General features: G+C 48.4%; 1 protein-coding gene across 1 annotated transcript; it reads left to right on the plus strand.

Annotated features, from left to right (window-relative positions):
* Positions 1–878: 878 nt before the first annotated feature.
* Positions 879–4,661, plus strand: LOC308565547 (spermatogenesis-associated protein 31E1-like; the record flags this gene model as incomplete). Its single annotated transcript, XM_081154866.1, has 2 exons — positions 879–2,598; positions 3,109–4,661. 2 exons carry the CDS (start codon positions 879–881, stop codon positions 4,659–4,661), a joined length of 3,273 nt encoding a protein of 1,090 aa, XP_081010992.1.
* Between the last annotated feature and the right edge of the window lie 19,715 nt (positions 4,662–24,376).

Here is a 24,376-nt window from a genome sequence, read left to right on the forward strand (position 1 = left end):
TGGAGCCTAAAAGGAGGAGCAGGTGCAGGAAGAGGAGTGGAGCTTTGAAAGGTGAGCTTCTGCCCCTCAACCCTGTGCCCAAGAGTTTGCCTCCATCCGTCTTGTCCCCGAGGCCCAGGGCCAGGTCCCTGAGGATGCCAGAGGCAGAGCTGTCTCTCAGGAGGTAGAGCTCTCTGGAAGCTCCTGGGAAGGAGCTCAAAACCCCGATTCTTCCCAGATCCCCTGCTGGGAATGAAGCCTCGAGGGCCTGGAAATGGGTGTTTCCCTAGCAGAGGTGTCCCAGCAGAGACATTTGGGCTGTCATGGACCAGTAGTGCCTGATAGGGAGGTGGGACCTCCAGGTCCAACTCTGGGCACATTATTTACCTTTGCTCAGATTCCTCTGAGAGGTCCCCCTGCCCTTTCTTCCCCACAGGGAAGTTGGGAGGCCACAGGGGACAGTGGATGTGGAAGTACTTTGTAAATGACAAAGGGCTACTTGTCATGAGGCTTGCCATCCTTGTCAAGGATCATGTGGCCTTGACTGATGCTTGAGCTCCTGAGTCCACTCCCCCAGGTGTTCCTCTTAAAGGGCTATTGCACTCAGCCTCCTGTAGGACCCCCCGGGCCCTCCTCCACCGTGTGACCCAGTCTCCTGATTTCCAGCCTGCAGAGAGTGCCTGCAAGAACTAGAAGAGGCTCGGGGCCTCATTTCTCTTCTTGGAAGGTAAAGAATCTACCCCTTATCTCCTGGGTCCTCTGCCCTCCAGAACCTATGATGTGACCCCAGGGCTACAGGCTGTCTTGAACTGACCTGTGGGAGTAGAGGGTGGGTTTGGGTGTGGTTATGGCCCAGGGGTGAGGGACAGCAGGAGCACTGGGAAGTCAGCGTGGAGGCCATGGAGGAGCCTGGACCCCAGGTGCCCACTACCTCCAGGCCTACCCATCTGCTCCTGGCTCCAGCCTGTGCCTCCATCTTCTGCAGCCACCTTGGGAGGCCCCTTGAACGAGGTGGCTTTCATCAGCTCTCCTGTCAAGACTCTCCTGGTGAGGTGTGCAAAGCAGCGCCCGCTGGAGTCCAACAGGCCTGCGGGGAGCCTGTGGAAGATTCTGCTCCTGCCACATCCCCATCAGCTTCTCCGGCTCCTCTGACACTGTGTCCTCTGCCTCCGGCCTCCACCCTGCCAGCAGAACATCAAGACCAATCTGACTTGAAGGGAATCCCACTGGGTACTGTTGAAAAGAGCTCACCTTCAAGTAATTCCCTTTTGGCATCTCCCAACCCAGCCATCTCAGGCCTTGGCAGCTCAAGCTGCCCCATTTCGGCCCTGTCCTGGTGGCAGGCTGCTGCGACAGCCTTGTATCTCTCGACCTCATCACAGTGCGAGTCCCAGCAAAAGCACCTGTCCCACCACCCACCAAAGGCCTCATTCCAGGGAGACCCCACAGACAGGCAGCCCCTCATTTGTCAACCCTGGTGTCCAGAAGCTGGTAGCCCCTCATTTGTCAACCCTGGTGTCCAGAAGCTACTGGAGATACTGCTCACCAAGAGAGCAGAACTGAAGCTGTGGAAGGAGAAGGGAAAGGAGGGGTCATTTTCAAAACAAATGAATGCAGAATACCACCTGAACTCTTTGGGAAATATGTGGAAAGCACTGGGTGCAGAGCAGGACACCACAACCCACCAACCCTTCTGGAACATGAAAGACAAACAAGAGCAGGTGCAGGGTCCTCAGCAGTTCTCACATCTCAAGTTCTTGGAGGACCACCTACAGCAGGAATGCAGCCAGCTCTTCTGGGGTCTCCCCTCTCTGCACAGCGAGTCCCTGGTGGCTACTGCCTGGGCTCCTAAGAGCTCTTCTTACCTACAGCCTCTCTCAGTTTTATTCAATGAAACCTCTAACCACTTTCCAGTTCCAATTCAGCCTAGAACACCATCAGGGCTTCCTGAGGCCCCACCCTTGCCCCTTCCTGGGGCTCAACCCCAACCTTTGACTGGTAATTTGCCCCAGTCCCAGCCCCCACCTCTGGCTCAGCTCCAGACCCAGACCAATATTCCCCCTGTCATATCCTCCCTCTCCATCCAACTACCTTCTTCTCCACACCAGATAAGGACCTCTGGGGTATCTTGCCCTGCATCCCAGAACAAAAACAAATCTTTCATCCCAACTGAAATTCAACATCTGAAATGGCCCTTGTTGCAGAAGCAACAGAAAAGCGAGAAGGCTTTACCCTCTGTGACCAAAAGATCTCAGGACTTCTTTAGCCAACCCACTCCCAACCTTCCCCAGAATAGTGGGGCCTCCCATGGCCACAAGCCTGTTTTTCAGAGGGACTTCACCAGCCCTAATCTCCAGAAGCAACATTTTCAAAAGAGGATCATCAAAGATGAACAGTGGGGTGGCCTGCACTTCAAGATCCAGGTGTCTCTGAACCTGAAGCAGGCTCCAGGCCAATTCCCATGGGTGTGTCAGGCACAAGACAAGCAGGGGCCCTTGCGTTTCTCTGCATCTGCAAGCAAAAGCAGCCAGGACTCACAGAAGATGGAGTCCAAGTACCATAGAAAGTCCCATGAGAAGGACCAACTAAAGAAAGACTTCACAAGGGGTGTACAGCAATGTACAAGGGGGATCCCAAAAGGTCTCTCCAGAGACTCAGCCAAATTTGCAGTGAATGTTCTGGGAATTAACTCCAAAAAGAAGTCAGAAAGATACTTGAAGTCCTTAAAGAGTGACCCAGGAACTTGCTTACCCAGAAGTACAAATAACAAACATCCAGAAAAACTCTTAAAAGCCCATTTGGGCAGGAAGCTAGAACAGATCAATCAGGGCTTGATCCCTGTGACTGTGAGTCGATCCCTACTGGCTGACAACCATGCTTTTCCCAAGTGCTACACTCACATGGAAACCAGAAATCTAGCACCCTCAAAGGATCCAGGACCTCACGTGAACACTTCCTGTGAGCTTCCCTTCCTCAGTCCATCCACTCAACAGGTGTTGGAAGCACATATTGTAAGGTTTCAGGTGAAGTACGAGTTGGGCCTACCCCTCCAGGCCTTTGAGCCCATAAATCTCAAGCTACTTGAGGTTGAACATTCGCACCTTCCACAGTCCCCCTCACCCATTTCAGCTGTCTGTGTATCTGGAGTCCACTCAAAATCCAGGTTCACCAAGGTCTTGGGAAAACCTCCTCAGGCCTTTTCGGAAGAGGTGATAACAAAAGAGTCATTTCTCACCCCTGCAGGTCTCCTCCCCACCTCCTCATCTGTGTTTGAGGAAATCCAGAAGGTCGTTGAAGGGACGCCTTCTGGTCATGGCCCTGGGCTCTCAGAGGTCCCTCTGACTAGAGAGGAGAGCAAGCTGCCTTCTCAGCCCCTCAGCCTGAAGGGAAGAACTCAGCAGATTGGGACTGTCATGGGTGTTGAGGAAAAAAGCCTAGAGCCAAATCCAAGTTCAGCAGTAGCTGGGAATGAGTCAAAGCAGGAGAGAGGGACTCAGACTTCAGGAGATTTCTGCCAGATGGTAGCAATACCGGAAATGAACTTACTGTCCCAATCTTCAAGGGCTGAAGAGATCAGGGAGGCAAAAGAGGCTGAGGAGATACCTGCTTGGGAAGTCATTGTGGAATCCAGTGTGCTGGCCAATAGGCAAACCATTAATATGGATACGAGGAAATCAGGGTCTCCAGGGCCCAGTAAAAGCTCCTCACCACCTGCAAAGTCAGTTGCCCAAGATCCAGAAGAGCAATGCCTTACAACAAAGATGGCTAATAAGTTTGAGCTCCAAGGGGAGGTAGAGTCAGGGGACCAGCCTGAAGGCCATGCCACTGGCTCGCTTCTTCAAGACTGTCACACTGATGTCCTCCTGCAAGACTATGCCACCGGCATGCTCATCCAAGACGATGCCACCAACGTGCTCCTCCAAGACCCTCACACTAACATGCTCCTTGCTGCAAACATCTTGGCTTCCCATAGGGCACTTCCCAGCTCCCAGAGGGAAAATACCAGTGAGGACATGCCAGCTGCTCAGGTGCCATCTAACCTCATATTTAGTGGACGGAACAGCCAGGGGCAGCAGGAGCCCAGGATATCAAAAGTTAAGGATCCATGGAAGAGCCAAAGAAAAATAGTTGTCCCCACTGATAAGAGAGAGGACAATAGGAGGCCCAAACCAGGAAAGTGCAAAGAAGAGTTGGCAGAACAAGCCAGTGGGATGAGCAACCCTCCTCAGGTCACAGGAATCGGAGACATCCTTGAGAGGAAATGCCTCCAACTCTTGTCAGAGAAAGGACAGGTTTTTACAGAATGCCACTTTAAAGAAAAGATGAGGCACTATCTACTGGACAAAGGGCCAGAAGACCCCCTTCAAAAAGGCCAGCCTACTTCAGCCATTGCCCGGAGCCAGGAACCAGTCAAAAACAGATCGGATATGGACAACGGGCCCACTGAAGCTCAGGCGATCATAACAGCTGTTGGACAGATCCTGGTGGAGAAATTAGCACATCACCAAGGACATACCAAGGAGATCAATCAGCACAAAAAACAATTCCAGGCCCCAGTGTGTGGGTTTTCCTCTTACCACAAGGTTCTCTCCTCTCCAGAGCAGAAAAGAGTGATGAAAGATATGGCCTACAGTCACCAAGCCACCCCCAATGGCCACAACTCTTCTAACAAGAGCTGGTAGGCCAGAGGCTAGAACAGCAAGTGGGCCTCCCCACCCAGGGAGCCTGGGTCCCCAGGCAGACCCTGCCAACATGGGCCCAGGGTGGCAGAGGTCTCAGACCACCTACATCATTACCCAACATGCTTCTTCAAAATTGTCTCTTCTATCATGGACGTGGACAACAGTGTGGTGACTGTGAGAGGTGGGGGAGTGGGGTGGAGGTGGAAGAGGACATGGGGGGATAAATGGTGATGGAAAAAATAAAGTAATAATTTAAAAAGTTAAATTAAAAAAGTTTGTCTCTCTGGTCAATTGCAATGTGCCTCTCATGCTTTTCCTGGTAGAAAAAATTTTTAAAAAATTCAGTTCATAGAGAGAAAACCTGTTTTTTCTCATTAGCTCATCCTCTATGCACTAATGCCTTCTTCCCACCACAAGTTTAATTGTTTCCAAAATATGTGATTTTTCTCATGAGAGCTGGTGGCCTATGTCTGTGCCCTGAAGGGGGAAGAGAAGGAATCAGGCTTTGTGCTTCCCAAGTGCCTACTTTGGCTCCCAGGAGGAAGGGGGCCATGGAAGGAAGTTGACAACCTTGAAGCATACCCACCCTAACTCCCTTTTCCTCAATACACCTTGTTTCCATAACTCATAATCACAAAGACCAAAGAAGGCATTCAGGGGTTGTCAAGATGAGCAAAGTTATAAGATCTGGCTCAGCTGTCCTCTCCTGCTTTCTCTCTACTTGAACTTGTGGGCTATAGGGGAAGGGATTACAGAGGCTGAAATACCCTGTCTCCAGGAAGTGTCTCAAAGTGGGGAGGGGACTTTGGGAGCTGTGCTGGCCCTGAGTACAGAGGTGGGAGAGATCTTGTCCTGGATCTCTTGGTGGGAATAGGTGACGCCTGCTCCAGGAGCACTTTTCTCCCTCAGGAAGCTGGGATGCAGATGGACCAGCCAACTCCTGGTAGCTCAGTGCTTGGTGTCCCCCTCCCTCTGCCTTTCTCATGCTCTGGAGCAGCAGTGAGGACTAGGACAGCACCCCCAGCTCTGAGGACATGCAGGTGGGGAGCATGGAGGCCGCTTAGGGCCCCACACCTGCCCAGGGGTAAAGAACGGCCTGCCTGAGGGTGCACACAGTCCACTTCCGAGGAAGAGAGCAGGACGTGACTGAGTTTGCAGTTATCATGTGATAGTGGGACACTGTACACCTGGGGTGAGTTGTGGGGGAAGGAGGCAAAGTGACACAACGTGCCAGTTAATTGTGCAGTGACCAAGGAGCCCCTGGCATCCCATCCCCATCTACAGGCCCAGAGGGAAGAAGCTGTTATGGGTCCAGTGGCTCATGATGACCCCACCCCAGGGTGTCCATCCTCCTCCAGCTCCCAGAGCCAAGATGAAAGATGCCCCCTGTAGTTGTTATTCAGAAGGCCAGGTCCACAGAGGCAGCAGAGCCTTCAAGCAGAGAAGGTTGACTTCTCCACAATACATTTAATCAGCTTGCATAGGACTGGGGACCTCCGGACACAGTTTTTGACTTTGGTTACATGTGCGTCCTTACTTTTTTATTTTCTGGAAGAGTTTGTATAAGCTTATTTGTAAAGGCATTAATTATTTGTGCCTTCAGATGTGGAGTTGTTAAGAGGATAGATTTTAAGAGTTTTCATTACTAGGAGAAATTTTTTTCTTTCTATGTATCTATATGAGATAATGGATGTTGATGAAATCTATTGTGGTAATTGCTCCATAGTATTGTAAACATTTCACATGATGTAAATCAAACTGTCATGCTGTGTGCTTTATACAGTGATGTATGTCAATTATTTCTCAATAAAACTGGAAAAAACCACAAATTTTGACCTTTTTAATACTGTCTATTGTATTACTTTCTGTTTTATTAATTTTTGTTCTTGTTTTACTTTTTTTACTTTCTTCTATACTTCTGATATATTATTTTGCTGTTTTGTTTTTTGTTTTGTTTTTATAACATCTCCTCCTAGGAATCCTTAAAAATACAGTAAGCTTCTTCATTGCATTCTTTTTATATTTTTATTTTCTATCATTCTGTCTCTCTGCTTTATTCTGGGTAATTTCTTCTGATTTATCTTCCAGTTAACTAATTTTTTCTCTACCTGTGTTGAATTTGTTATTAAACCCATATGTTGAGTTTTTCACTTTGGTTATTGGGTTTTTAAATATTGGAATTCTAATATTTCTATTTGATTTTTTTTATTAAACTTAAAATGATTTTATTACAGTGTACTGCTGAAATGTTTTCAGTTAAATTTTTATCCCTGAGCATAGTAGGCACTGTTTTATAGTCTTTATGTAAATATCATTTCTTTTATTAATCTTTCCAAGTTCCTGGTGGTAGGAGTGGCTCTGAGAGGAAAAGACCCTCTCCCTCATGCTGCTATATTCTTTACCACATTCCTTTTACAACACCTATTATTTTCTTATCTTGCTATTTAGATATCCCTCCCCCGCAGACTAATGGTTCAAGGTTCACCAAAATAAATTCTCTGTCTTGTTCATCATTGTGTCTGTCATAGGAGAATTCCACCTGAGATTTGACGATATTATAAATAAATGAATGATTTTAGTGTTACCTATTTACCTGCCTATTTACCTATTTACCTATGTTTCACTTATTTTTGCTTTCTGGCTTCTTCCCTAACCTCAACTACTTTTCCTCAAGGCTCACTGGGTTCAAGTCATACTGGCTTCTGTGCTGTTCTCTAAATAAAGGAAACATGCTCCAGCCTCAGGGTCTTTGCCCTTGCTCTTCCTTTGTCTGAATGCTCCTGTTCTAGATATCTATCTTATTTCCTCATCTCATTCACACCTCTTATCAAATGTCACGTGCAGAGAGATCTTCTCTGACCACCTTATCAATAACTGTGTTTTCTCTGCTCTCTGCTGTTCTCTATCATCTGCTTTATTTTGTTTCATAGCACAGCACAGACAGTAAGTTGTAAATGTATCTGTTTGTTAAATGTCTGTCTCCAACAGTAGTTTATAAGCTCTGTGAGGGCAGGGACTATGTATATTGCTCACCACAATTCTCTCCAGGGTCTTGAGCAGTGTCTGGCACATAGTAGGCATTTGAGAAATATTTATTGAGCTAAGCTCTGTGATAACTGCTTTATATACAATTTTTAAAGATTTTCCCCTTCAGCAGTTCTGAAAGTTTAAGATTTATTATTAAGATTTATTATGTCTCCAATTTACTGATGAGTGGACTGAGTCTCAGAGAGATTCCTGAACATGTCAAAGGGTTGACATGGGATCTAAACCGAGGCCTTTGCCTTCTAAAGATAGCCAAGGCAGCACCCTAAATGTGACAAACATCTACTGAGATGTGTATATAAAGTTAAATGGGGCAGGTTGGAATTCAGTAGCTGTTGGGAAAGATAAAGACAGAACACTGAAGATGTGGGGGAGCTGAGCGCCGGACATTTTCTTACAGGGCAGCAGCCCTCTCTGCACCTTTTGGAAGACCATCCTGACGCAAGAATCCCCAGCCCTGCCCCTGCCTTGCTCAGTCTCTCTCTGGAGGTTTCATTAGCCCAGCTGATCCGAACAGCAGTGTCAACAGAACGGTGACCAGGCATGTATAGCAATGTACTCGAAAAAAAGAAAAGGCAGCTCAGATGATGCAAGATCATACAGATGTCAAGCACCCTGGGCTTGCACACTTGCCCATTCATGTTACTAACTTTTTAAACATTTGTGATAACAACCACGGTTGGGCTTCTTCCCTTGGGGCCTCCCTGGATGAATTAATGTACACATCTGCTGCTTCAGGCTTTCTGATCAGTTCCTACTGGTTTGGGGCAAAACCAAACGCTTCCGAACCAAGTGCAAGGTAGAAGAGCTTCCAAGAGCCCCTGGGGGACATGCAGAGGACAATCAAACCGTCGGGAGCCTCACCTGCCAAGATCCCTTCCTGTCACCTGGAGGCTTAGAAGGGGAGGTCATCATTCACCCCTTTGCAGTTCACTGGCATCTCATTCAAGAACAAACAGGAAAAAACTCAGACCAGTGGAATAGAAGGCCCCACACAGAGCCAGCTCAGCATATAATTATGCCCCTGATTGTTTGGAGATGAAGTGGGCTCCATTCTGGGAAGGGTGACGTGGATGGACAAGAGCCTGGCTTTGTACTCAAGCAGAACTTGATTGGAATTTGGGTCATAGCTAGGGGACCCAGTGGCACTTATTGAATCTGAGTGTCAGGCTTCTCATGCATAAAATGGGAACTATTGCTACACGTAGGGTTGCTGTGTAGAGTAAGTGGAACCATGCAGATGCAGTGTCTGAAACTAAGCCTGACTCATAGTAGGGTGTCATAAGTGGTACCTCTTACGGGAATGGAAGCCTGAGGGGCTGGGCCTTTATTTGATTGGCTAGAAACCAGCCTCTTAGCACCTTGCTGATACCTCCTCCTCTGTGGACAATGACAACTTTTCTCTTTCTCATGGAACAGTGACCCTCAGAATTTGTTTTCCATAAAAGTCATCTGGAATGATATTCAAAAATAATACACTTTTCCATTGTCCATTCCCCAGAATTTCTATTTCAGTAGGTGGGGGTGGGGTCTAGGAATGGAGTTTTTACCGGGAATGCTCCTCTCTCCCCCATGTACTTCTGACTTGAGAAACACTGCTAGTATTTATCATCTAGGATTTACAGAATGCTGACAAAGCCTGGTTGATGTAAATGCAAAATATTCTCCTAAAGCGCCAAATAGAAGTGAGTACTACCTCAACCCCTTTGGGTGCGCAGTTTGCATAGTTACAGCACCTTTTCATCCAGTGCAAATGAGACCCAAATGAATCCTTATTTTGACCCATAAAGAATGTCTTCTGGTGGTGAGGCTGGGAAAAGAGAGAAAGGCTTGGATGCCATAGGAAAATTACCGCCAGCCCGCAAGACACCTGGATTCTGGCTTTTGGTCGGTACTTCACTAGCTGTACAACTTTGGCATATCATGTTAGCATCTCTAGATCTGTTTTCTCTTCTGTAAAATGAAAATGGTAATCTCTGCCCTGTCTGTGTCTCAGGGATACTGTGGGCTTAAGTGAGATGAACAGGTTTTGCAAAGGGCAAACCACTTGGTGAGTATGGAAGACGAAGCGTTAGAGCATTGACTGGGCTGCAAAGTAGAGGCCAGTTGCCTTCTGTATCAGTTGGAGTCTAACCAGGAAAGCAGAATGAAACTCACTCGTTTTCAACAGAGAGAACTGAATGCAGGGAATGGGTCACACTAGTGTTGGCGGAGCTGCAAAACCAGAGAGCACAAGGAGGGAGGTAACAGGTTAGCCGGAGCAGAAAGTCACTAGTAAGTGTAGACTGAAGAGAGGAAAGGGGGACGTATGCTACCAGAGTCCCTGGGCTTGTCTGGAGGGAGCTGGAGCCACGGAACAAACGTAGTAGCTGCAGTGGGAAGAAATACCTGTCTTCTCACTTCCCCCCAGACTCCTGTTGGCGTCCCCACCGGCTGAACCCAGGCTGAAGCTGGCTAACAGGAGGGCCTGAGAAACCCCTGCAGCCTCAGGCATCAGACCCGAAGGAAGAGAACAGAAAGGGGGGGATGCTGAGAGGGGAAAAGGGTAGGGAATGGCTCTCGGGGCAAAGAGACCAGAATAAGCGCATCTTCCAGTCTTCTGCCTGGAAACAGGCCTCCCCACAGATCCTTGTTCGCTGAATTCGTCTCGGAGCTGAGAAAGCTACCCTGCTCCACCCTGCAGCTCAGCAGCGCTGAACGACTCAGTTCAAAATTTAAAATTGGCCTAAAGGCTATTATTCTAAGTCAGATCACGACCTCCACAATGACCAAGGTTCATGAGAAAAGAGACGGCATGGAATCAAGTTTTGATGTGAACCTTTGGTCAATACTGTTTTCTCTTGTACACAGAGGCAGGGAAGTTAAGTATCCATAGGGGATTTGGCCAACCTTCGCCCAAACCCTACCTACTTTAACAACAGTCAAATAATTAATCAGCTATCCTGAGTTTTGTAGTTGATCGTATCTACTGGGCATGTATTGACTTTTTCAGGTCATTAGAATCCCATTATCTATATCCATTGGGAAATGATCTCTAAACATAACTCATTGCTTCGTTGATGAAGATGCCTTAGGGTGGTGCAGGGACCACATGGGAACATAAGGAGCGGAAGGAAGATGCCCGCTCATCAGCAGAGAGTTTTGGTTAAAGGAGAATTGTTGAGCGCAGAGGCTGCTGGACACAGAGGCGGTGCTGTGGGCTCCTTTAGAAAACTGCCTACTTCCCGGGCAATGCCCCTGCAGGGAGAGGAAACACTGACCCACCCCCTGCTTCGGCTCCCTCATTACACATGAGCAGAGTGAGTTCTATAGAAGGGAAATGCAGCCCCGGACCCCCATCCTGCCTTTCCAGGACTCTTGACCTAAGTGATGAGTAACCCGGGAGCACACGTGGCCCATCTAGATTTGTAATCCAGCTTGAATGATAATGTCAGGATGGATGGTCAGATAGTGTGACTCCAAGACCACATGCGTTGGCATCATGTGTTACACTAGCGCAAGCTCCCTCCTCGGACCGCTTCCCAGACTCAAGCTCGGACTCTGAGGATGGGGCTGGGAATTCTGCCTTTTTCACAGACTTCCAGGTGATTCTTATAGAACTTATGGAAATTTGTTGAAAGAAAAATGAATGAAAGAATGAATGAATGAAACAACAAACGTGGATGCTGTCCATGATTTCCCCCCCTTCTTTGGAAGTACATCTAGGCTGTTTCCAATTGTTCATTTTACAACTAGTAATGGGATGAATGTCCTGTACCATCACCTTGTGAGCTGCTCCTGCCTGAAGTTTCTAGGATTTGTGTCTGGACGTGGATTTGCTGGGTCACCAGCATCTGTATCTTCCTCTTCACTAGAATTACCAAATCAATCTCCAAAGTGTTCATAACAGTCTATAGTCCTGAAGCAGCAGTGGTTGGAATCCCTTCCTTTTACCCCCTGGCTAGCATTTATTCTCACCAGATTTGTTAGTTTTGCCAGTTTGAAGGATACAGGGTGGCCTCTCACATGTTAGTTTGTGTTTGATTATCAGTGAGGTTGACCATCTTTTCATGTGTTTGAAGATGCTCATTTTTAAATTGACTTTCTTCTATATTTTTTAGCAGTGAATTTAAGTTGTGAGAATATATATTTCTTTCAGCCTGATACTTCCCTCAATAAAGTAATTTTTATTGGAATGAAAAAGACAACAAATTGTATACACATTTGTATTTTCTTTCTGAATTTCACCAGTGCAAAAACATCCGTTCACCCTGGAAGAGACAAGGGCATTTCGCAAAATGAAGGTGCAGGTGGGGAAATCCTTAGAAAGGTCCTGCTCTACTCTGGAAAAGACGGGCCACATCTGAAGTCAGGACGGTCCGCCCAGGCCAGCTTTCTCCTCCCTTGGGTCCTGTGGCTTGATCTTCCGGTTTCTTCTCTGTGGCTGCCGTCTGGTTTTCTTCCTTGGGACCTTCCTACTGCCTGAAAAGAGGGTCTTTGTGACCCAGAGCCTTTGTTTTCCCTCCAGTCTTGGGGTCCCCTAAGAGCTATCGGTAGTTGTCACTAGAAGGCACTCGAGCAAATGTGGGGAAGGCACAAGGAGATGGAGAGCCCTTAGCCAATGGCATCATTAGAAGCAAACAGAGGAACCAGGCCAAGTTAGGGTTAGGTCCCTTCCAGTTGGCTTCACTAAGGCATCAGTCATATTTCTTCTGAAACAAACCTGTCCCCATCTCCACTCCCTCCTCTTCTCTCCTGAACTCCCAGGACTAGTGTTCATGAGTTTCTCTCTTCCCTTGTGTAAGGAAGCCTGCCCTCTTTCTCAAACCAACCACCAAAGTAAGAGTCATCACCTTTCACAGGAAATACCAGATAGATGTGTTGTCACCTCTTATCACGCAGGGAGGTCACTGGGACTGGTTTCTGACTGAGCTTGCTGGCTTGGTTTTTCCTACTCCTGTCTCAGGGCAACCACAGATGGAGTGCAGTTTCCAATTACAGTGCCCCCTTTCTGCTGTATTTGTCCACCTTGCCAACCCTCATTCTATTACTTTCCCCCCTGGACCAGTCAAGAGCCTAGAACAGTGATAGGACAAGCAGAGGGACAGGGGCTTTGGGGCTGAGAGGTGGGCAGCTCCACAGAGGGGCAGCAGGGCAGGAAGTGGGGGAGTGGGCTGAGCGCCCCCAGGTCTCTATGGAACAGTCTTTGGGGGGATTGTCACATTGTTGACAAGGATCTATCTGATGTCACCCATCTTTCTTATAGAAGTGCCCCCCACTGGAGTCCTCTACCCTGAGAAACGGTAGTTAAGGGAACTAAGGTTCTGTGTGGTTGATTGTCTAATTTAGTCCTTAAGCAAATATTTACTGAGTTCCTACTATGCATCATATACCATGCTGGGTAGCGTGGGTGGGGGTGAAAGCAATACGGAGAAAACTTGTCTTCATCCCCCCCATCACTTAGCAGAGAGCAGGACTTTAAGGGACTAAGAGGGACAAAAAAGCTTTGATCTCTGAGAAGAGCAGGAGGAAAGGTAGAAAAGTCTGGAACAGAAAATGCTTTGTGAAAGGCATGTGCCTTGTTGACAGGAGAGGAGACTGGACGGTCAACAGGCAACAAGTACTCAGAGGAAGCATGGAGTCTGGGAATGAAGTCTTCCTGACCAATGATTTGCCTCTACTTGAAGTTTTATCTAGAACTGAGAAATAAAGTAGATAAAGAACCAACCATAGTGCATGGTACATAATAGGTGCTCAATAAAATAAAATGCTATTTGTCTTTTCAGCTTACTGCTTCTCTTTTTCTTTCTCCCTCCTCTTGTATTTTTATCTCTTTCCCTTCCCCCAGCCTTTCCTGATTGGATTCCACCTCTAGCCCTTTCTTAGCCTGACTTAGAGCAGTTGTTGGCACACTTTTTTGTAAAGGCCCAGGCTTTGCAGGCCAGACAGTCTCTGTCACAATTGCTCAGCTCTGCTGTCGTAGTGTGAGAGCAGCCATAGAGAGTAAACAGCAGATGATTCTGATATAACTTGTTATGGGCACTGGAATTTGAATTTCATATGGTTGGTTTTTTTTTTGCATGTTACTAAATATTATCTTTCTTTTGATCTTTTAAATCATTTAAAAACATAGAGAACATTCTTAGCTCACCAACTGTACAAAAACAGTGAATTAGATTTGGCTCAGAGGCTGTAGTTTGACTTAGAGCAATAGTTCTTAAATTTGGGGGTTTAAAACCAACCCCTATGAGGACCCAAGGAAAGCTTTTCTTTCATCCATCCATCCATTCATCCATCCATCTATCCATCCATCCATCCATCCTACCCTGTGTTTGAGGTCTCCTGTACCCCAGCCACTGGAGCTGGAGCAGTGAGTGCCAGGAAGTCCCACCCTCAAGGAACTTGCATTCTAAACGCTAAATAAGCAAATAAAGCAACACAGTCTGTGCATTATGAAATATAAACAGGGTGCTGTGGAGAACAGGGAGCAGGATGGAGTGATGTTGATTCAGCGAGGGCAGCAGGAGCAGGCCTCTCTGAGGGTGAGACATTGGAGTTGAACCTGAGCTACGAGAAGGCGCATCTGTGAGAAGAGCAGGAGGAAATCTAGAGGCAGAGAGGGAGCCAGTGAGGCCTGAATGCTGTGATCCAGGCTGGGGCCGAAGGAGAGGGTGACAGAGGACATCCAGGGGCCTCTATGTCATGATAAAGGTCTGCCTCCCCACCCAAAAACAATGGAATGAACAGCAAGTGAATAAAGGGTTTTAGGGTGACGTGGCATTTTGGCTGAGTATGGAAGCCCATTTCTAGAAAAAAGAACTTAGGTGCGCAGTCCCAATAGTTTTGTTAATTGTGTATATTTTTAGGGGTTCAAAGGTCTTCCTGAAAATCCCTCTAAGGAAGTCCAAGACTCAAATCAAAAATCCCAGCATTAAAGATAGGAAAAGGCGGAGCCCACACCCTGAAAGCAAATTGTCTTCATGTCCCTGGGAAAGGTCCTTCTATTTGGGGTCCTTGATGGCCCAGCTGAGGTGGGGCTTGCAGAGAGGGGTGGGAGGGGGCTGCTCCCACTATGTACAAACCCTGACCTGTGTGGTAGTCATCAGATTAGAGCTACTACATTTGCAGCTCTTATCTGATGGCAGCTACGCAGGACAGGGTTTGTGCAGAAGCCCTGGGAATGTGGTGGAGGCAGGGTGGTAAGAGAAAGTCAGCCCTCTCTCTCCCAGGTCCTGGTTGTCATCCCCCAAACCCCAAACACACACACACACACACACTTCCAAGGAAACAGTGTCAAGGAAGCCCTCCCCCGTGCTCTTCCCAGCAGCAACCCCTGCCAGTTACTGCAGTGCCAAACCTCTTGGCTCCACCCTGTTGGGCCCATGACCTGGGGCTGTGCCTCTGGGTGCTCCTAGTCTTGCAGAGAGAACTGGGCCCTGAGTCAGACTCCTTGCTCCAACCCAGTGGCCACCTGTGCTCCTGGGGAACTTTGGAAGCTGGGAAACCTTCAAAGAGCAGTTAATCACTAACTAGCTGGAGATAAGAGAGTGAAACAATGGAGAAAATGCCCAACCCAGAGTTTAGAGCTTCCCTGCCCGCACACGCCAGGACCTCACCTGCCCCGAGGAGCTGGGATCAAACGAGGTTGTTCACTAAGGAGAAATGACAAGCAGTCTTGGCAGGGCTGCAGCAACCCCAGACTGGGGGTCTGACAGTGGCCACTCTTTTCCACAGGCCCTTTCCTTCAGCTAAGCCTCAGCCCCAAGGACAAATGGGGCAGGTCCCCAGGGAGGGCTCCCAGGCTCCCTTTATCTCTAAGGTCAGGCTCTGAATGGGCCCATTTGTTATGGCAGCAGGTGCAGGATGTGCAGATCAAAGATAAATCAGGCTCCCTGCCCTCAGTGAGCTCATGGTGGAAAGTGGGGAAAGAAACAGACACTACTGAAATGATTTCCAGTAGTCTTCCTGCCAAACTTGCCGAGGAAACCACAGACTGGCTGGGATCCAGGAGGGAAGGGTCAGCCCTACCTGGGGAGGTCATGGTCATTAACTGAGAAATTGCCGATGTCAGTCTGGCATTATCCTAGGGGCTTCCTACACCGTCTCTCTAATCCCACAACCACCCTGCTTAGGAGCCATTAGCCCTAGTTGATAGATTAGGAACTTGATGATTTACCCAAGGATATACAGCTGGTAAATGCTGGAGCTGAGATGCAAACTCGGGGCTTCCTGACCTTAAACTGCATCACTTTCTTTCCAACTGCCAATTTCCCATGGCTGATGTCTAAAATGTTCTCAGTAGAGTATTTCTCCCTTTAGCCAAAGACTTGGATTCCAGGAAAACGGAAGTTCCAGACTTTCCCCTGAAGCTGCTGACAGCCATTCAAGCCTTAGTATGAACAATGTGGGTGCTTATGTTGCTGCGGGGCAGGAAGGTGCGGAGCAGGGGTGGGGGTGGGGCGGTGGGAGGGTTTGCTGAGAGTGAAGACAAAGGGTCCCCAGGCAGAGGAAAAGGAGCCAACCTTTGGGCACCTGGTTCCCCTTTTCCCAGTTTTCTCACCCCTGCTGACCTGATAGCTTCTAATGTCTGTCTTCTGAGAACTCCCCTAATAAGCATGCCTGCCTTCTTCCCAGATGCTATCCGCAGGATTCTGTAGTTACCTCATCACCTTTATTACCTCCTGGCTCTTCAGGATCTTGTAGATAAAAAACTGCTCTGCCTCCTGAAAGCTCTCAGAGGCTTTTAGAGAAAACACACCCAAAGGACCGCCAGCTGGAGCCTGAGCTCTGCAAGGCTGCTCGTGGCCACTGCATCAGCTCAGCGCCCCAGCTGCCCCTCGGCAGGGTCGGGGCGTGCCCTGGGCTGCTCCTGCCATTAACTGTCCAGGTGAACTCATTCTTTTTGGTCTCGGGGCTGTTCGGGGCAGTTTGAACCAAGGCTGACTGGATGCCAACAAAGAATTTGTTGACTCTCCTTGGGTGGGGGTCCAGGACAGAAAGCGGGAAGGCTGCCTTACCTATTATAAGGTAGGCTCTCCTACCTTCTGATAACAGCCAAAGGCTTTTGAGTGCTTAACATGTGCCAGACAATGGGCAAAGTGCTTAACACCTATGAACAAATTAAACTTCCCAATAACTCCATAAAACATTAACTATTATTATCCCCTCCACCCTTTCCAGACAAGTAAACCCAGGCCCAGGAGCTGGGTCAAGGCTACACCACTGGTAAGGAGTAGAGTTGAGCTTTAAATCCAGGTGATCTGGCTCCAGGTTCTGGTCTGGGCCCAGCTCTGTCAGAATCACCCAGAAGCCTGCTAGGAATGCAGAATCCCAGTCCATCCCCAACTCCCTGAATCAGCACCTGCCTTGTAACAGGATCCCAAGGTGAGTCCTGAGGCAATACAGTCAGAAGTGCTGCTTCTGCTAAATTTTATGCTTTCCTCCCAGCAGCAGTTTTGTTTCCCAAACTGTTCATTTATTCCAGTGGCGAATAATCCTGAGCTCTGGACATTGTGTCAGGCAACTGATGGAGGCCAGAGACAAATGTCCTCACGGAACTGTTGGCCAAGCCCTTTGTGTGGAGTGGGGTGAGGTGGTGCGAGCTGGGATGCTGGCAGTAAGACCGTGGCTGAGTCACCTTCCTTGGTCCCCAGGTTCTGAATGAAGAAAAGGACTCCAGTGTAGGGGAGACACTGTTGGCGAAGAGACAGGGCCTTCTGAAACCCCCTCATCCATGATACGAGGATCCTAGATTGCTCCTCTCAGGGGCTCCACCCCCTCTTTTATTTCTCTTGGAGAAACCCTGTCTCATGGCTGTGAGTCCTCAGTAACTACGGCCACAAGTCAGTGTGGGTAGAAATCAGGACAGGGCGAGTGGTGAGGAGTGACCGAGAATCCTGGCCTCTGATGTTAGGGACCTCATATTTCTAAGGGAAAGGGGCAGTTACGAATGATCTGGACAGCACGGGTTGTTTTGGGGCTCCCTCTTTCCTCTTGTTCTTTTGTCTTCCTGCAAACCACTTTGCTACCCTTCGGTTACCAAGATAAAAACCAATCCTGTATTAACACCAGCGGGTATTTCTCTAGCCCTTACTCTAAGGCAGTCTCTCCACAAAGCACTTTACATACATAATGTCACAGAATCGTTCAAACAACCAGAGGGCACGTAGGAACCATTGTTACTCCCACTTTAGAGCAAAGAGGACTGAGGCTCAGAGTGGTTAAGCCACTTGCCTGAGGCCACTCAGCCACTTCCTCCTCTTGATGAACTCAGGATTTGAACCGGGTTTGCTGAACTCCCAAGCCCAAGTACCAGACGCTGCACTTGCTGCCCTGATAAGATAACTAGGGGCCGTTGCTCGGGCACACAGGAAGGTTACCGAGTAGGCGTTTCCAACCAAGAATGTCGGCTTCCAGACCCAGCTGGACCTCAGACTCTTGGAAGGAGCACAGCAGCCAGCTTTCTAGGCCCCATCTTTCGGCGACTCTGGCTGGGTGGCCAGGTCCCTTCCACTTTGGCAATACCCTTCCAGTGCTTCTGATGCTGAGCCAGTGATGGACCCATCGGGCTGGGGGACGAACTGGTTCAGCCGGGGCTGGACACAGGTTTTCCACACTTAGTGCGGGAGGAGCTTGTTGGCTTGTGAGGACAGAAGGGTAATTAACTTGGAGGGAGCTTCCCGCCAGTGACCTTTGCCCTCAGTGAAAGTGTGGAGACAGAGATAAGGGAGATAGGGCAGAGTGTTTGCTGTTGGGCTCCAGACCGAGCTCCTGCGGCCTCTCCCAGAGACAGTGGGGGTGGGCCCGGGGGTGCTGGAGCGTGGGTGGGGGACAAAGGTGACAGATGTGGGATTAATGAAAGCATTAAGCAATGAAACTTTGGGCTATCCCAAATCTGATTTTTAAAAGCCCAGGAACAAGGTGATGTGAGCTTTTTGGGTGTTGAAATGCAACGATGCCCTTGGCCACACTCTGGGCACTGCCCAGTTTCAGTCTCCCAAACCCTCAGGGCTTTGCTACATCCATTGACCACCAGTCTCTTAGTCTCTTAGATACTGTTTACAATGATTAAAAGAATTTAAAAAGTGATTATATCACCACTTTTGATGAAATATTAGCATCACTTTTATATAAAGATGTAAACTGTTAATAAACAGGATGAAAACCCAACAAGAGATCCCCTTCGCACTGGCTCCTGCAGCCGTGCCCATTCTGTTGAAAAGGGGCAGCAGCCAACTGAGGTCTTCTTTAAAGTCTGGGAAGGATTGAAAGAACTAGAAAGGGTACAGATTTCTCGCTATGTGAGTCAATATGGTTGAAATCCAGGCCCCTGTATCCTCTGGTAGCCACTTACAAATGCAGCACCAGAATGTACATCCATGAGGACAGGCTTTTGTGTGTTTAAATCCGTTTTAGTTCTTGCTCTATTTCAAGAGCCTGGAGCAGTGCCTGGGGCACAATAGGTGCTTATGTATTTATTGAAAACATGAACTGTAGGGCAGTGGACTGGGTTGTTCCATTTCCTCTCTACTTTCCAGACCGAGAAGCAGACTCAGTGGAGGGCATCAGACTCGTAACCAAATGTCTCGGTTCCTTGATCCTAGTCCAGACACTCACGTAGGACTCAGAACTCTAGGAAACTGACCCAGAGTCCATTCTGTCCCAGCCTCAGTAGGCTGGGGCCATCTGAGCAATGGTTACCCAATAAAATGGTAGGAATCCAGCCTGAGAATATATGGAAAGCTTGCTTTGAGGTTTCAATGGAGTAGCACATTTCCAAACAGAAAATCTAGAAGCAATGGCATAGTCTACTACTCTAAGCACAAAGCATTGTGCCTAAGACAACAAAGTATTGTTGTTATTGTTATTATAGAAAGTTTTGATGCACAGATTTTTGTTGTGTTTGGAAGGATGGTAGTTTGAGAAGGGAGGAGGGTGTGGAAAAGATGGAGGATGTTAGTTTTTAAAAGTGTGACTTTGTTATTGTCAAGCTGTGGCTTGTCATATCCAGGCCTTGGGTGTTACAACATGCAAAACACCAGGTAACCAAATAGCATTTCCATGGAAAGAGCCCATGACCTTTGGTGCTGTGTGCAGGTGAGAGTCTAGGAAAGAGGAGGAGTTGAGAGTGGGGAGGGAGGGAAAGGGGTGTCTCCAGCCTTTGCAATCTAAAACAAGGGGCCATAGGCAAGTTCTAGAACCTGGTACTGACAACACAGGCCCCACTGCTGGCAAGTCTGGGGTAACCAAATACTTAGGAATCTGAGTTTGCAGTTGCTCAATTCAACTGGCCCCATTTAAAAACTCCCACTAGTAGGGGCAGGGAGTTGATCCCAATGAAAAATGGGGAGATGGTAGACAATGAAAATTGTGTAAGACAGAAGGCTTAGTGCTGGGAAGAAGGAAACAGAATTCAGAAATACGGAAATAATAAATAAGTGACAAAAGTTGCTCTTTACATGTATTACCTAATTTAATCCCCTTAATTACCCTACAGAGTTAATATTGTTATATTCTATATTTAATAAACGAGGAAGCGGAAACTGAGGGAGATCAAGTTGCTTGGCCGAGGTCACACAGTCAGAGTGGCAGATATGGAACACAAACTTAGGTCTATCTGATCCTAAACCCAAATGCTGAGGACAGCCTCTCTTTCAGCATGGTAGGGCTCAACATGGCCATAGAAGATGCTGCCATAGACTGTAGATAGGATAGTGGTGGGTTTTAATTTTCTATTTTGATAAAAAATGACCCATTTATAACCTGTTGTAGGACAACAGGAAGAGCCATGAATTCCATTTTTAACCACATTGCCGATTTTTGTATATTTGATAATTCTATCGCACTCTCAATACCACACCCCCTCCCATCCTTTTTTAGAGTATTGGGCTAGACGGGGCAGTAGTGGGGGACTTAGGCGTGGACTTATGGAGGGAGGAAAGGCAGGGCAGTCATGTGGGGTTGTAGTTGGATAGGGTGTGGGGGCTTTTTTGTGCTTTTGTTTTAAAAATTCTAGTTGGGTCCCCAGTGGTCTGGTGGAGCCTCTAGACCTCCCCAAAGACTTTGAGGTTGTGACTCATCCTCAAAGTCCTATAAACCTGCCAGCCCTTGGTCTCTGTACTGCCTCTCAGCCTGTAATTACCTTTGCCCACGGGTTACTACCCGGCTTTGTTCCGCAGTGAGATGCTCTCGCCGTGGTCCCTCTGGGTTGCGGAGTCACTCTCAGGTTCACAGATGCTTATGGGGACTGGTGAATTATTTATTATCAGCTGGGAGGGCAATACAATTCGGGAAGGAGGGGTGCTCCCAAGGAGAGGCTGTGCCCACTGCGAGCCCCTCTCTCTTCTTTCCAGGCACTCATAAGGAACAGTGAGCTGAGAACTGAGGAGTGGAGGATCCTACCAGAGGGTGGCCTGTGACTCGGGCATGTTCACATGTGTCATCTCATTGAAAGCTTTACAGAACATGTTATGAGAGATAGTACACAGGGATGAAGGAGAGAGGGTAGAGAGCAAGGTTCTTCTGTTGAACAGCCTGGGTTTCAGACCCAGCGCTGCCACTTTAGATGTGTGGTTTTGGCTAAATTTCCTAACTTCTCCAAGCCTCGATTTCCTCATTTATAAAACACAGATTAAAACAGTAACTACATCAAAGGGGTTTTGAGAAGATTGAATGCAAAGATGCAAGTAGGGTGCTGAGCATATTGTAAGTACTTCACAAGGGGTGATGATGATGGTGATGATACTGGGACGGGCATTATGCCCAGTTTACAGATGGGAGAACTGAGCCTCGAGTTATCTAAAGTGGCATTGCTAGTCAGTGATCGAGCTGGGGTGAAAGCCTGTCTGACTCTAAGTCAGGAACCCTTTCCTCTGTGATGGACAGTCTACAGGATTGAGCCTGCGTATTAGACTGTTGAAAAAAAAAGTCCAAACTTCAATGGTTCACACACCTGGGTTGGTTCTATGCTTTCTCCTCAGTCTGAAGCTGGAGCAGTGTAACGAGATTATGTAAATATTTATTCAGGGTTCTGGGAAACCCAGCAGGGTTTTAGGGTAAGCCATCTCCCAGCAAGCAAGGGCTCGCCTGCTAATTCCCCTTCTCTCCAAGGCCGATCAGCTTGCCCAGCGCCTCGCCAAATGCCAGGTTCCTTCTGCTCAGAGGGGGGGAAAGTGGTCAGCTCCTGCCGAGGCACCGGCGGAGGACGTCTCCCACGTACGGTTAGGCGGTGGTTAGGGCCGGAGGCCCTGAGGTCAGGCAGCCCTGCGTCCTCTCTGTCCTTCCCAGCAGTGTGACCTTGGGCAAGTTACTAGATCTCTCTCAGCTTCAGGTTCCTCATCCTTAAAACCGGGGATTAGAACGCTGCACGGAGGGGCTGCTGTGAGATTGCATGAGAAATTGCACGAGAAATTGCACATAAAGCACTTTGTGTCTGGCACACGGTAAGTGCTTCATCAAAGTAGCACCCAGGACGGGGCAGATCGTGGGCTTGCTTTGCTTTGCTGGCCAGTCTCTCGCTTGCTGCCCTTCAGAGGCCCGGGTGCGACTACCTCTGTTGTGGTCACATGGTCCTTGGCATGCGGCCTCCAAAAGAGATACTCAGCAGGCATCAACCAGCTCGTAAGCCCTTTGCCACCGTGTCAGTCTCTTTTTACACTGTTCGCCGTGCAGCCTCCAAAGGTATTGAGAACAGCTGTTTAAGGCTCACTGGCAAACTCCCGAAACCTACATCCCCTCTTTTATCGCCACCGCAGCCCTGGGGGGTAGTATTATCTCCATTCGCAGACAAGAAAATAGGAACTCAGAGAAGGCAGGTAACTGCCCCAGGACACACAGCCGTTAGAAAAGATCAGATTGGAGCACCGTCTACGTGACGCGCAGCCGGCTTGACCGACCTTTCTGGTTTGCCTGGGATCACGGGGTTCCCCGGGACATGGGGCGTGCAGTGCTGAAGTGTGGAAAGTTTGGATGGGTTGGTTACTCTAGTGCAGCCAGCTTTGGCAGTGGTTCTGGGAAGGATGGGGAGAGGGAGAAGAAGAGGGAGTTGCAAGGAGAAAAGAGCAGGAGAACGCATCACTGTTTCCTTCTGGAAAATGTCCGGGGCTTTTCCCCACCCTGCCAGTGTTCTCAGGGGTCCTCCTCTTTCCAGCATTTGCTACAGGGCCTTGTGCCAGTAGGTGCCCAGTATCTCCTGTGGGTTTGATCCCCATTGGGAATTAGAGTTGTCTGTGCTGGAGGTGGCTCTCCCTGAGGCTCACCACTGCGGAAAGAGGGGCCACTGGGAACCAGGTGCTTGACCTCAGGCCCCTGTCTGTCACCCACGAATGCGTGGCTTCTGGAAAGACACCAAACACAATGGGGGCATCAATGAAACCATCTCGTGTGCCTCACATGGCTCAGCGATGTTGGGAGGATCTAAGGAGATGTACAGAGGAGACAATTTCTAAAGTGCCATAGACACAGGATGTGTGGGTTGTGAGTCTAGACACCAGAGCCCTGACTCTGGGGTTTCAACCTCTGAGAAATGCCAATTCTATGCCCTGCTACCTGAGAGGAGTCATGGCAGCCTTTCTGGGGATAGGGCAATGAAGACTCTGTCTGCCCAGGTACCCAGGTTCGCTGGGGCCAAACTGTACCCCAAAGTGGCCCTGCATGGCAGAACAGGACACGTGCTGATGTCTCCTTCATTAGAATCTACGTTTTCTGACAGAAGAACTTTCCTCTTTTTTTCCCTTCTGTGGCTGAATCCTTGTCTCTTGGCATAGCATCTGGCACATGGTAGAAGCTCAATAAACATTTGTAGGATGTTGACTATGGGATGGTTGCCAGTTCCAACAAACCGTTCTGGGAGATTTGAGTTCTGATGAAGTAATTGGGGAAGACTGAATGGAAAAATGGGTTGGGTTGCAGTGAGCAAGACGGGAAAGGACAGTCCATGGGGTGGGACAAGCAGGAAGCAGGTAAGCAGGTGATACAGGTGCAGAAACGATCTGGGTCCACTATGTCTGGGGTGTGCCTTATGAGGTACAGTTGGAGCCCAGGGGACTTAGGATGTGGGTGCAGAACAGCTGGTGCAGGACCATTGAGTGGCACATCCTCATGGAGTTTGCACTATCTGTCTGCGAACCACTGTTTCCAAAATTTCAAATTTTATCACCACTATTTTTGTTATGACTGTGTACCCACCTCTAGTATTTACTTAATGATTTTCACATCGATTCTCTGTTTTACTTTACTAAGTTTGTTTTCACATCAAAACTATATCGCCGTTCAAATAAAATTATTAACTGCATTTAAAATCCTCTTGCGTAACAGCCTTGGTAGGTGTACTTCCCTCTGAGGAACACAGCCCCAAGGAACAGGGAACTGGCAAAGATTTGTGAAGAGGAGGATGATCTAGCTGCTTTTTGAGAAGGCAGCCAGCATGAGGAGTGGGAGTGTAAGTACAAAATTCTGGTACAATTGTGGCTATGATAAGAGACATTACCAAGGTGAGTTTTGCAGGCATTTTATAGCCTCTCTGTGGGCATTAGGACAAAATACGCAGAAACTGCCCCCTCCCCCCCCGTGTCTCTTTCCTTCTTGGTCTCACTTTACCCCCTTTCCCAGCAACTCTGCCCCCTCCTGGCGCTGCTGCCCACAGCTCTGTGGGGTGGAGAGGATCTGCAGGTAGGGGAATGAACAGTCCACTC

This window comes from Miniopterus schreibersii, assembly GCF_964146895.1.
Source record: "Miniopterus schreibersii genome assembly, chromosome: 12".
Classification (NCBI taxonomy): Eukaryota; Metazoa; Chordata; class Mammalia; order Chiroptera; family Miniopteridae; genus Miniopterus; species Miniopterus schreibersii.